Source organism: Cariama cristata, unplaced genomic scaffold (genome assembly GCF_000690535.1).
Source record: "Cariama cristata isolate BGI_N322 unplaced genomic scaffold, ASM69053v1 scaffold10032, whole genome shotgun sequence".
NCBI classification, from domain to species: Eukaryota; Metazoa; Chordata; class Aves; order Cariamiformes; family Cariamidae; genus Cariama; species Cariama cristata.
The window spans coordinates 37713-52304 of NW_009605502.1; the positions used below are offsets into that span (position 1 = coordinate 37713).

At 38.1% G+C, this 14592-nt stretch overlaps 1 protein-coding gene across 1 annotated transcript in view; it reads left to right on the plus strand.

The window, feature by feature from the left end:
- Positions 1-14592, plus strand: part of LOC104158359 (BRCA1-A complex subunit BRE-like) — a gene marked incomplete at its 5' end in the record, with an annotated part of 39866 nt that overhangs the window by 18696 nt on the left and 6578 nt on the right. The window contains one exon of the mRNA XM_009695982.1: positions 1906-2059. Within this exon, the coding sequence (XP_009694284.1) occupies positions 1906-2059 (154 nt within the window). The remainder of the gene's footprint in view (positions 1-1905; positions 2060-14592) is intronic.

Here is a 14592-nt window from a genome sequence, read left to right on the forward strand (position 1 = left end):
GGAGACAGCTTGCTTGCTGATAAGTGGCCTCAATACACCAATGTTTTTCAGGGTTGTTATTTAATAATCATGTTATAAAGAAGAATTTGACAGAGCAGTCTTTGAATCTAACCTTTGTTACTGCAATGATCTGCCCTCAAATTAGCAGAACTCTGCCCATGTCATTACCGCTTAAATATCTGCTGGAAGCTGCTGTGTGAGCTGAGTCACCAGGACTCCGGGAGTTGTCACGTGTAGCTCAGACACTGGGTCATGAACTGAGCAAATGCTGTCGTCCACAGCAATTTGTATTTTGAGACTACGGCTGGAATATCACATTCGGTTTTGTGTACTTCGTGGCTACAAATGGTTTTACTCACAGAGCTTGGAGCGTAATTCAGGGAAAGGGGAGCTGTAGTGTGGCTGATGCACGGCTGAGTATTCAGACATGATCAGAAAAACTGAAAAATGAAGGAACTAACAGGATGATAGCATGAAATTTGGAAAAACAAAACCTGTCTTACGCTGATATCTCAGTCTATGAGCAGAGATTTCAAAGGAAGTACTGGAATCTCTGCCCCATGAAGTATTTAAAAGTAGAAAATACAGTGCATTACCAAGCGTACTGGAGGGGAGATCCTGTTCTGCCTGAGGATGGGTTTAGTCCTGTAATATTCCTTCTGCTTTCTTCAAATTCTGTTTGTACTGATTTTGCCACCTGTTTTGATTCCTACTTCAGCTAGTACAACCTGCTTATTAACTTAGGAGCCTTTCCTTCTTTTGAAAAAGGACTGTGACTTGACAAAGAGAGAATACTGAGAACCCAGGCTTATATGAATGAATTATAATCTTATTAATTTATTTCACTCATTGCTACACCAATAGGAAAAATTATTTAAGATTTACAGGGAGTTACTGTTCCATTGCGGTGTTCTGTCATTGTGCAGAATTAAAGAATTGTGGTTTGGAGGACAAATCACAGTCATAGGTGCAGTCGTAGGTGCTTTATAAATGAAGTCTACACCTTTAAAACAAAAGAAAATTCTTCTGTTGATGTTGGTGTTACATGGGACATTTAATGTAAATAATTCAAATCTGTTGTCATAACCCAGTTTAACTACAGAATTCTGAAACCTCCTGAAATTTAAAGTAGACAGGAAAATCTAAACTATAAATCTAGCAATGAAAAAGCTAAGTTAAAAAACAGTTTCTGACCGTATTATTAACTGCTGTAGACTATTTTATTGTTCTCCAGACCTAGCTGATCATGAGACAGTGATAAGCAAAGGGAACTAAGAGGTTCTGATTTTTATTTTTAGTGAGATATTTTGGGTATTAATGACTTTGCAGTGTGTTTTTTGGTTTTGTGGCGGATTTTTTTGTCTAGCAGATGACAGCAAGTTGAGATCTTTTCCAATTCATGTGACTGAATCTTGCTACATCCTTTATCAAATCATTTAACCACTTTTGGTCTCAGACAGCTGTAAAATGAGAATGATAATGCTTTTGATGTCCATGGGGGCACTAAAATGAATTGGGTAAAGCAGATAAAAAGAAATTTGTTTCTTGGATGGAAAGCATAAACAGAATGTATTTTGTGAATTTTTGAAAGGGAAAATTTCACTATAAAGGAAAATAACAGTGGGGGTTTTTTATAACAAAATAATCATGGTGTAAACATTACAGTTAGCATAGAAATACACTAGCTGAACTTTTTTTTTTAATTATGTACTTTACAAAAATGTTTTGATAAAGCGAAGCATCCCATACAGCAATATGTTGGAATCATAACTTGTAAGAAATACAGAAGTATAGTTTAGAAGTAAAGATCAATATCTCCTTTTCTGTCACCTTTAAATCAATAGAAAGGAAAAAAACGCAATGGTGTGCTTTTATGATTTTTTTTTCTTTTTTTTTTTATTTCAGTTGACCTACCCCTGTACTTTCCTCGAGACCAACCAACCCTAACGTTTCAGTCCGTCTACCACTTCACTAACAGTGGCCAGCTGTACTCCCAGGCCCAGAAGAATTATCCTTACAGCCCCCGCTGGGATGGCAATGAAATGGCCAAGAGAGCAAAGTAAGTCAGATTGCTATTTCCTACTAAATATTCCATTTGTTACACAGTCATCTGTCGGTAGAGATGTCATAGTTTTGACTGTACGTTTCCAGCGTTACAAAAGCTGAACCTGTTTTTGTTCTCATAGAGTCCTAGCTTTCCCATATATGAGTATAAGCAGATACTTTATCAATCATGCTTATTACATTAGTGCCAGAGGACTGATCAAAAGAAGACTCTCTTTGCTAGGCATTATGTGGACACAGAGTGGTGACAGTCTCTGCTCCAAAGAGCTTCCGATCTGAGCAGACAAGATAGCCTCCAGCAGGAGTCATCTGCATGGTAGCAGTCAGTCAAGGTAACTCCATGGTTTTGTGTGGGTGTTGAGGGGACCCTGAAGCGAAGCATGTCAGATGGAGAGAGCAAGAAAGAAAAACCTGAAAGATATGGAATCAGGCTGTAATAAAAAGACACGGAAGAACAGGAGGAGGTAGAGCAGACCAGCAATCTGGCATAGGAGGCAGTCCTATCAGAACTTGAGCAAGTTGTCTGAAGTTTAGATGTGGCACTTCAAGACACGGTTTAGTGGGTTTAGCGGGCATGGTGGCATCGGGTATACGGTTGGACTTGATGATCTTTGAGGTCTCTTCCAACCATAATGATTCTATGATTCTATTCTAAAGTCTGAATATCTCTTTCTTTACTGCTTTTTCTGTTGGCTAGAAACAGAGAATCCCTGACTTTCCTCTGCAGTTTTTCTGCAAGCCCTTGTTTCAGGCTGGGAAGACCACTTCAGTCCGAGTATCCCCTTTAGTTAAAGATGACAGGACAGCCTCCCCAGAGTGGTTCTGTTGCAAGGGCAAGCAGGCATGCGCAGATATTGTCCCTGTCTTCTAATGAAGCCAGCCAGATTTTATCTGAATGGAGCAATATGGGCTACAGCGCTGCTGCAGTATTTCAGTTTTGCAAAGTGTAAAAATGTGAGAACAAGAGATTTAAGCAGACTGATTATCAGTTGTCCAGCACGTAAAGGCATCAAACTGCATAAATAAGAAGGCATATTGGGATGAACTTTTTGAATGACAATCAGAAGATTAAATTAGCAAAGATGTGTAAATAAGAGTCGAATGAAAATAGTTCAAGCTGAGTAAATCAAATGAATGGCATGGTCAGAGACTGATTGTAATTTGGAAATGATGGAAGCAAACAACAATTGACTGAAGGATTTGCAGATTTTATACTTATTTAAATTTTATGGAGAGCATCAAGTAACATTTGATTTTAGATTTTGACGCATTGTAATAGAAATTTTTTTGCTAGTGTTTGGTTTTACTACCGTACTGTCTAGAAGAGCCATTTCTTGATTTCTTGATTTCTTTTCTTGTGTATGTGTGGACTTGTTTCTTTTCTCTAGCAGAATATTATGAGTATTTTGTTTAAAAAAGCAAAGGAGAAGAAAAAAAAAACCACCAAAAAACCCCAACAATAACTGCAAACATTACTGTGGCTTTTTTAATGACCATACTACAAAATGCATTTCTTTTGAAGCTGGAAGCTGACAAGTACCTGTGTGCTGTCTGCTAAGTGCATTCATTTATGAGTGGGTGTACACAAATGGACTTCTCTGCCCTGCACTTGAAATTTAGAAGTATTATAACACTTCTTTTAAAAAAGCACTAAATGTGTACACTTACTATCACATGTACGTTTTGTGAGGTTATTCATTCTTATGTTTGAGCCCTTGCATTTAAGTTTTACACTGGCTACGTAATATGAGAAAGATGATGAGAAGCGGGGGAAGAAAGTATGCTGCAATGTCTGAAATAGCTATCACTGAGCTGCAAAGAGACAGAGAAGCTGCTCTAGTTAAAAGCGCTTTGCTTGCAGGAACAAGTAGTGATTCCTGAGTAGGTACCATAAATAATTCTGTATCAAGAAAAGTATGATGTTAAGATATGTGTTAGCGTATTTTAAGGAAGATTTTAACACAATTGAGCACCTTATATAAACAATGTTTAAAATACTTGCTAGGGCTTCCTAGAATAGGTTACTGTGTTTCAACACAACCAAATAATTTTCTCGTTCTACTTTATTTTTACCGTAGCCACGTTATGGACCAAGTATACGGGAATATATGTAGATATATAGGAAAACATTCTAATTAAATATATTAGTTCAAGCACCACGTCGGAACATCCCAAATAAAACCAGAAAAGAAGGATGCATGATTTAGCCTCCAGAAGCAATGTAATTCTGCTCAGCTGAAGTAAATATAGCCCTGGATAAATCAGAGACAACTTGTTTGTGTTTCTAAATACTGTCTGTTAGGTTTTGCTTATATGTAGTCTTTTTCCCTCTTAGCCAAATGGTCTCCCAAGTGCTTGGCATCCTTTGAGACAAAACAGCTCTGTTTATCCTTCTGGCCCGACTGTTCTAGGGCCACAGGATCTCCCACTTGATGTTCTGGTATCTGACCAAATTCTCCGCCCTTATTCTCAGACACTTGAGGGATCAGTTTACACCATCTTCCTCACTGTAGCTTAAGACACCATCAAGGACAGCTTTTGCTTGCTGTTGCACCAAGTGGGTTCATTAGCTGTCCAGTCATGTATGGAGTGAAGCATATATACCCCATTGCTTTAGAGGATGTAGAAGCACCACCAAGTTTGAAATACTATCACTCAGAGATTTCCTCATCCTCAATTTTGGCAAGCCCTGCCTCTGTTTTCAGCAACTCAACACAGCCTGCTTATTCATGGGCAGAGCTGTCATAAGTTCATGCCAAAGGGACTTTGATTCCATGCCGAGCTTTCTCTCAGGGTTGTTTGGGTTTGGATTTTTTTTCTCCAAACAGGTGAGCCCATCCAATTCCTTCAACTCAGGGGCTAAACTTGAAAGTCTTGGTATTGTTGCTTATCTTTGTGGCCCCTAGCAGAGGTAGGCATCTCTTTTGAAGTTAGGACTTAATCCTTTACTGTAGCCTTGAGACAATCGGTAGTATTTATAAGTAGGAGCAAAATTACTCCCCTAAAATACATACATATAGAAATAGATTGTATGCATTCACACTTAGACACATATCACCTAAATCTAAAAGGCAAATTCTCAAATCAGAGTATCAGTTTAGCACAATCTTTTTCATTCACAGAGAAAAACTGATGGTGTTCTTGCTGAAGTAATTGGACCAATTTATGCCTGTCTGATAAAGTCCACAAAATCGAGCTTCTCTTTCTCTGTGTCCTCTTAAGCAGTTTTTAAAATCACCTGGCTCCTTTGAGGCCCGCTGACTTAGATTCCTCACTGAGAGATAGCATCTGGGAACTGAAGCTTGCTATTGTCTTAGCCCAGGGATTGCCCTCTGGCTTGATTTAATTCTAAGGGACAAATCAAGTCCTGATTAAATAATGTGATTCCAAATGCCTCCAGATTGCTTGTTTCTCAACTAAACACAATTTTAACCTGTTCCTCCAGCTAGAAACCAAAAAATTAAAATTTTCTTACAAGCTGCTGAGATGCCGTTTCCTCTCAGTTCACATCTCGGGCTTTTTGCCTCTCTTAGGTCATTTATTTATATGTCTGTGGCCTCCTGCATAAGCAGCTTCTCCAGAAGATTTGATCCTAAAATACAATAGCAAGCCTAAGAAAATACAGTAAATTATGGAAAGTTAGCAGCCTTGTTTGTGGTGTACGTGTGAAGTAAAACATCTCTGTGCGGTTTCCATGGGAAAGCTCTCTTGTTTTTTGCTTAAATAGGCATTCAAGTGTACATAAATGGAGTCTTTAAAGAACATGCAGACTCTAAGCCTGGGATTTTATGAAGGAATACTGTAAATAAAGCTTGTTTGTTTATACAAATTCAGTTCAGTTCTTAGATGCACTCTGGTCCAAGTTCTGTCTGACCCAGTGCTGCTCTGTAGGCTTAGGTTATACTTCAGGGACAGCAAGTCAGGACTCAGTTTACTCTTTTATCCTACATAAATCCACCTACTCGTCATTAAAAATAGCAGGAGGATGGAAAACTGGTATCACAATAAAAAGTGGCTCTGAGGGTTCATATTCTTTTTTTCAAGGTGGCTGATAAAACTGATTTCTTAACTGTTGTCCCTGGCCAGCCCGGGGTTTGCTGAGTGTGGTGTTAATTTTACACATCCCTCAGGGGTCTGTAAGAGTGAAAGCTTAAAAGGGCTCAAGTGCTCTCAATTGTATATTGGCTGTTGCTCTGCCATAAGGTCAAATGCAGCCTAAGATTATATGTGGTCCAATTTTGTGAGAGTTACATACGTACCACCAGCGGGGCTACAGCTACGATTTGTGCTCAGCCCAAGCGTGCTATGATTAGAAAGTGTCAGGCTGGTCCACTGCGCCAGAGCGTTTTCAGCCTCAGCCATAACTTTTCCTTGAGTATCATCAAATTTGAAGATGTGTATCACGTGAAGATGCTAGTTGCTATTTGGCTGAAATGGTTGCTTTGAGCTTTTGTGTTCCCTGGTAAGGAGAGGAAATGGGAGTTTTTGGTGTAATAAAGAGATATTTGAATAAAAAAGGGGACAATTGTGTTGCTGTTTAGACAAACTCAGTTGTAATATGTCAAAAGCTTGCTGTTGTATTCAGTCAATTTTGAGTGCCCTAATGATTTTTTTTTTTTTTACATTAACCAGTTTTTCAACTTACTCATTTTTTTATTATTAAGTCAGAATTCTTTCACATTTTAGGCAGAGTATCTATTACTACATTTGGGTTCTTTTAAAGTAACAAGTTTCTCTATTTCCATGAAACTTTTGTTTTCCACCTATGCTACTTTGAATCTCACTATGAAGTTTACATGTAAACATTGCACCTTTTTTATAATCTTCTCTCCTTGATAGCTGTAATTAAGGTAATAAATCATTTGTTATTATTTTGTTTGTATTTCAGTATTTTTCTTGCTTGTTTGTAAAATTAGCAAATTATATTTGCATGTATTATATGATTTTCATGTACATTAGACATCTTTAAAGAGTAGATTTCCAAAAACTAACTTGTTTGCATTTGCATATACTCTCCTCACAAACCTTTTTTTGTGACTGTCTTGGCTCTGCTGCACATTACCTCAAACTTAAAAAGACATTTAGGGAAATGAGAGTAGGGAACAGAAGCAGAAAATGTAGAGACATCATGCTTCCCTAGGCATATGTGTGTGTGTTTGAACGTTTGCAAGGCTCAGAGGATTCTTTCTGGAGAAGAGCAGCTGGGTAGGAACAAACGAAGGGGTGAGATGCTGGGCTTGGTCACTTGTTTAACTCTTCAGTTTTCAATAGTCTCGCATCAGAGATGGAACAAAAGTGACTTCCTTGCCTGAAATCGAGTAAGGCTGACATTTTGTTGCTGCCAACGGGCTCTTTTTCAGAACACAAAAGGGCCAATACGCTGTGACAGCCATAGCGAGAAGAGATGTGGTGACCCAGCCGTGTGAAGCTTACAAAGAAGTTAATTTGATTTTATAGACCATTAAATCAAAACTCTGATTTTCTGTGGGAGTGTCAGCTGATCAGAATTATATGTGAAAAGTAGAAAGGCAAAGGGAAAAAATTATGTTTTGTTAAAACACTTCGTGATTGCATTTGTCCTGTAGCATGTTCTGCAGTTGATTTACCAGCAAATCTTAATAACAAAATTATTTTGATTGCAAGATATAAAAGGCAAAGTAGATACAGATTTTAATTAGAATTTTCCCAGGTTGTTATTTTATTTTTACATTGTTCCTCTGCATACACTACAGAGTACAGTGCATACACATGATAGTTGCACTTCTTGAGTCATATTTTTCATGTACTTTTCTTTAAATGTCTCCTTGGATAATTAAGTCTGACTCTTAAGTTACGGTATGTTAGTTTCTGACAGGTGCCTGCCAGGGATCTTCAGTGCTGTCATGCATTATGTGGATTTCAGCCAAGACAGAAGGGCCTGGATATTTGTTTCTGGTCACTTCTCATTAAAGCTTTGACTGTGGGAAAAGAAAAACAACTATTTAAAGATGAGGAGTATAGGTGCTATAGGAAAGGCATAGAAAAAAAATCTGTTAGGCAACTAATTTCCCTGTGTTTTTATATAGACATTATGTATATGTGTGAACTGTACATATGTGTGTTTCAGTATATAGTAAATATTCTTTCTGCAAAAAAGGATTCTCTCATATTGACAAGAGAAATGCACAGAAGAGATTGAAAGAGTTGGCTTGGTAGAAGTGGAATATAATAGCACTTTGCTGGAAGACAACTGCTTTGTAGGAATTAAAGGCTAGAATTTATTGTAGGTGGTTCTTAGATAGTCAGAGTTAGGTGCTGTTCTAGAAATACTATGATAAACTGATTTGGTGTCATTAGAGAACTCCATTATACATTTATCAAAGCTGCTAGATCTATATTAGAGCATGGAATTATAGTTAGGAACTGATGCAAAAAGAAGTTCTCCCTTGCTTAAGAGAGAAATACGTGGCTTTGGAAGGAGCTGAAGTTTAATAGACCGGATAAATACTGTTGCTTGGTCAATTACAAAATAAACAGCTAAGTAAAAATAGTAGGTGAGCTCCATGGTCTTGTCATTTGGGTAAAATTTGTAATTGCTCTGTTAAACACGAAGAATGGTCATACTAGGTCAGACTCAACATTCGTTTAGCCCCCTATCATGTCTCTCTCAATAAGCAGTAGCCAGTGCCTGTGGAAGAACATGGCAGAGCATGTAGTCGTTCCTGGCATGTTCTACCCTCTTCAAGGACTTCCATATCCAGAATTGGTACGTTTCTGTTCGATAGCACTACCTAGCTTTCCTTCTGTTTGATTGCTTTTTGAACCCACATCGTAACATCACAAAATTCTGTAGCAAGGGACTGCACAAATAATGTGTGGTGTGAAGAACAAGCTTTGTCGGCTTTTGCATTCCTACGTCCTCCTAACTCAAGTTGTTACCACCTAGCTCTTGTATGAAAAGAGGCAGCAAATAATTAATCCACTGATCCCCTCCATAACCTTTATGATTTTATGAACCTCTTCGTGTCTCTTCTGTCACCTTTTCTCCTGCTCTACTCACTCCTTCCTTCTACAGAACCTTTCCATGTTTCTGATTGCCTTTCTCCTGCTGCTTTATCCCTTTACTATTTCTGTCATATTCTTTCTGAGAACAGGCAACTGCATGTTACTCATGATATGTTCACCATGCATTTATATGGTGACGTAGAGATATTGTCTGGTTTACTCTTTATTCTGGTTCTAATAACGTCTGATTTGGTTTTCTGCGTACAAGTGAAGGTTACACTGATATTTTAGCACCAAGACCTCCTTACTATCTGTTTTTCAGAGCCTGTGGTTTTTGTGTACGTAAAATTAAGTCTTTTTCCTCACATATCTCCCTTTCATGTTTGTCAACATTGACTTTTCACCTGGTATGTTATCTCCTGGTCTCCCAGTGCTGTAAGAACTATCTGCTGTTCCTCATAATTGTGCCTCGTTTTTCCTTCCCTGACTAAATTGTTAGCATTAGCAAACTTTGCCATCTTCTTTTACTCACTTTCAGAGATCATGTAGGAATATGTTGAACAACACAGGTCAAAACACCCATTTCTGTGCAGTTCGCAGGTGACTTCACCTTGATAGTACTCATCATTCATTCCTATCTATTTTTTCTTATCTTGACCTGCTATTTATCCACTCATGGATCTTTTCTCCTACTGTGGTAATTCAGTTTTTTAAAAGCCTTTGAAAAACCTTCCCAAATGCCTGAAGGAAAGTCAAGCAGTGTGTGTCACTTGAATCTTTCTGTCCACCTGGTTTTGGTAAATAAGAAAATAAGATATTTGTGAAGCTTAAGTTTGAGTCCTACTCAACATATTGTATTTACTTAAGTCCACTAATTCTGGGCTTTTTATGAATTTATGGTTTCATATAAAGGTCTCTACCAATTTGTAAGGTACAGACATGAGATTTACTGGTCCACAGTTCCCTCTATCCTCCCAGACGTTTTTTTAATTGACATCACACTTCCCTGGTACCAAGCTGTTTTAAGCAAGAGGTTACAACCTGTTTAAGAGTTTAACTTTCTCACACTTGAGTTTCGCTAGAACTTGAATGTGAATATAAACTGAGCCTGCTGATATACTTGTGTGTGTTTTGTTGATTTGTTCGTTACCTTTTTGGCTGACATTTCTGCGTCAGATCATTCGGTACATCTCTTGTAAAGCAGAATGCTCGTATGGCAGCCTCTTTAAGCACCTCTGCGGTGAACTTGGATGCAAAAATCATTTCATTTCTTCTTTGTGATTTTATTTTTTCTGAGCATTCTTTTTACTTTTTGACCGGCTTTTATATTGTTTGACAAGTTTTTATTTGGAGGGCCACAGATAATTTATTCCTCAGATTCATTTTTGATCTGCTTTACTCTGCTTTTACTTATAAGTGTTAAGGTTTCTTTCTGTCTGTTTTCCCCATTTGGAGAGGTCTCTGGCCTTTTAAGAATTTCCTCTTACTTTTTTGTGCAAGCATGTATCTTTTAAATAGCAGAGAGAAATAACTTCTTTAGTATGTTTTAGATAATCACAGGTGTGTGGCATCTCATCCCTTTCCTTCTGACTGGTTTGTCCTAATGAATATCCAAGGAGGTTTCTTTCATGTTTTGGTATGTTGCCTTTGGCCCCTGGTGATAAGCGATCTGGCAAAGCAAAGCAAAGTGAATGGCATGATGAAATCAGTACTCTCACCTGCAAGCAAACTTTGTTTTCAGGGATGCTGGTTGTCCGACTAGTTACGGATTCGTTTGTGGTGTAGCCCTTCATTTCTGCCTCTGAAGTACAATTAAGGGATTCAATAATCTCTTAAAGATAATTAAAATTCTATTATTACTTCTGTGATCTCCTCTCTTCTTCAATCTCGTACAGTTGTATTTCTTTACAAGCTTCACTCCTGAATGTTTTTGTCCAGTCTTTTCTTCTTTCTCCTGCTTCTTATATCATCCCTACCTTCCCACCTCCTTATTTCATCACATTCTTCACCCTGCCTTTTATACTTAGAAGAGATTCCTAGTTGTGTATTGTCTGGCATTGACTCTCTCCTTCAAATCTACTAAATAATTTGCTAAATAGTTGTTCTCCAACAATAGAGTTCAGCATGCACTTATGTAGCCTAGACAGGAGGACATAGTAAGTGTCTTGAATAAACAGTATCTCTTTAAGAAGTTAACCTTTACCTGGAGTGGAAAAATATGGCTATGGCACTTCAGCAAATAGGAAAAATAGAGCAGACTTGTCACACTGTAGCTCATAGGACTGGAAATTTCCTGCAAATTAGCACTGTATTTAAAAAGACTGTATGAAGACTGAATTTTTCCATGATGGCCTTGGAATATGATTCTCATGATCCACTGGTAAGGAAGTGGAGTGACCGTGCTGTGACAGAGATATTCCAGTGCCCCCTCCACAGACATGCGCTCCCCCAGCACTGAGTAATCCCCAGGGGGAAAATGGAAGTTAAGAAAGCAGAAGCAAAATTTGCTATGATCTAAGACCACAAGCCTTCATCTGACTGAAGCAAGTCTATTTATATACATTGTGGAGAAGGTGAAGGAAGTGAAGTGTTTGTCTCTTGAACTGGCGAGCAGAAGGCATTGCTAAAACTGTTTCAAAACGAGAGGTTCATTTTGCTATGTATGCTTTGAGACACTTAGAGCCACTGTGTCTGTGCAGTACACCTTTGTAAATACCCAGCTGTCTATATCAGAAACCTGTGAGAGAATAAAACCCAGATTCTTGATTTCCAGATGATTCTAAAAAGTTGCTTGCATAGTTACTGGCCTTGGTCTATATGCACTGATTACGTCCAGTAGCTGTAATTTTTCTCTGTAATTGTCAGTAAAGGTCCATGCAGTTGGGAGCATGTATATTCTTGGAACCAAAGTTACCATCTTTGCAAAGTCATGACCCTACTTATGTTGCTGCTTTAAAATAAACATTAATTGCCAGCCTACATAATGATCTATAGTCCTGGCTCTGCAGCAGTTCCCTGGAACTCCCTTCCTTTATATTTTGCCTTTAGTCAGGTTGTTATATTTATGGTTGTTTCGTGATTCGAACAGATTGTCAAGATTCATTTTGCTTTATGTTAAGTTGGGCAGCAAAATCATCTTCATTTTTACAGCAGAGCTGTGTTGAATTATTGACTTTATTTATAAAATCAATTGATACCATAGTTTTTTGGAACAGACACACAAATGTATAACCAAATGAAAATTTAATTTTTATTTCTGTTTCCTTCATATGGAGTAAAGCCACCTGTTATTCCTGCAAACAGCAAACCATTGAAAAACATGACTAAATATAACCATTTCTTGTACCTTTCTGTGGGAATTGGATCAGAAATGGTAATAACTCCAACAAGAATTTCTGGAGGAAAAAGACATTGTTAGTAAAATACCAAAAACAGCTTTTGGTCATGAGTGAATTTTAGTGTTTAAACTTCAGACGTGTACTTAGTTTCACTAGTTTTACTACTTCTATTTCCTGTGATGGTTTTGGTAGCACGTTTTGGGTTTTTTGTAATTTTGGAGATTATTTTCTGTTGTGTAATATTACAAACTGAGCTGAAGGCAACAGTATTTCTTAAAAACTTGCATTCTGATGGCTGCCCACTGCAGACCTCCAGCTCTCTTGATGCTCGATTACCATCCTGTCCGTCAGCCTGGCTGCACAGTCAGTGCCTTGTGGAGACTGGCAGGTGGAAATGGGCATTGGAAGTTTAGTAAAATCCCTGTAGTTAAATCACAGCAAAAGGAAGTAGAGGGAGAGAAATATTAGAAGAGGGAGAGAGATTATGTGATACATTTGTTTGGCATTCGGCAAAAAAAAAATTGCTAGCAGCATAATGGCATTGTGCACTGACTCCTTTGTACATTTGTGTGTTTAGCCAGTTACAGTAGCAGTAATTGAAGAACTGTTGTCTTCCTGTTGTATAAACACTTCAGATGTTTGCTTGGCATCGCCAGTTTTGGAGATGTGTAAAATGGAGAACTGTGTAGACATTGTGCTTCACATAAAAGCAAAATATTTGCTATAGATAAAGCTGCCTAGTAAGGAAATTATAAACCACATCCCAAAGAGCTTACCATCACGAAGCTTAGTTTAGAAACATGTATACATGCCAAGTATCATTATGTACATTTGAAGTGATAAAGAAATTCTGGAAGTTACCTTTATCGTTCTGCCACTGTGCTTGGATAAGTTTTAGTGATGTTGGGATTCAAACAGTGGTTTAGAAATGCTGCTGCCTCCCGGACGCCTAACTCATGCCGTAATCATCCTGACGTTCATTAGCTCCTGCGCCTTTGCCACTTGGCACCCGGCCATGTTGTGGGCCTGCCTGCTACAGCCTGCTTCCAGCTATGCAACCAAAAGTTAGAGTGTTGAGAACTATTTGTCACTTCAGTCATTGCAATATCTCAGATCTGGAGAGAACGATAATTTGTTTTAACAATCATTTTCTCCTAATAGAGGTGTCGTAAAATGTCTAGCGTAGAATTAATCTCCTGCTACCCCATAGTTATCGCAAAGCAGGAGATTGAGTTATTCTCTTCTGCTGTGAGTGCTGATGAGGAATGCTGTGGAAGTGCCTGTAGATAAATAGACAACGTGGTTTGCCCAATGGAAATACTTTTTTAATGCATTATATATAGTAAAAATAGCAAAGAGGTTTAAATGTCTCATGTCTGAGTTTACAAGGAGAAAACTACGCCTCGAACGTTGCCATGAGGCCTATTAAAAGAATGGGCTTTCAGTAGGTTTCCACACTTTTGCATTCAGACGTTGTTAAATGCAAGGCGTAGAGATGCAGGAGGAGGCTATAACCACCTGTTAAGGGCCTAATGAGCACTCATATGGAATATGACCTAAATACAAACCTACTTGTGGAATTAATATAGCAATTTATTAATTTAAGTTCCTTTTGTTAATTAGTACTAATCATGTTGAATGAGATAGCTCCTGACAAATGGAATTTTCAAAAACAATTATATTAAAAAAAGGAAAGGTTGGCGTCTTTGATTTTGTTCTGTTATAAACAAGCAGCAAATCCTCGAGAGTTTGGAGAGTTATAGTAAATATCTTCTACACAGGAGATGAACTGTTTAGGGGTTCCATGAAGCAAACCAGCTGGCTGTGCCCGTGGAGTCATGGGAGGACAAATCCTCTTGTCTAGCACCCAAAAGGGATTGTTGTAGGTGTTCCGTATTTTCAAAACAAGTTTTCATTGTGTCAAAACAAGTTGCAACAGGAACATAAAAATTCAAAGTAACACTACATATGTATGTATGCTCTGTGCAAAAATATTTTGTAGTTCAAAAAGTGGATAATCAGGTGACGTTGATGAAGCCTGGAGAAGCTCTTTTATAATTCTAATACGGCTATGCTGTTGAAATAATTTATATAACAAGATTTTATTGCAAAGTGTCAGCATAATACGACTAGTCTGGGAGGAATAGGTCAAAGACCTCAAGAAGCCTCGGGCTGTCCTTTACTCTGACCTACGTCCTTCTTAGTT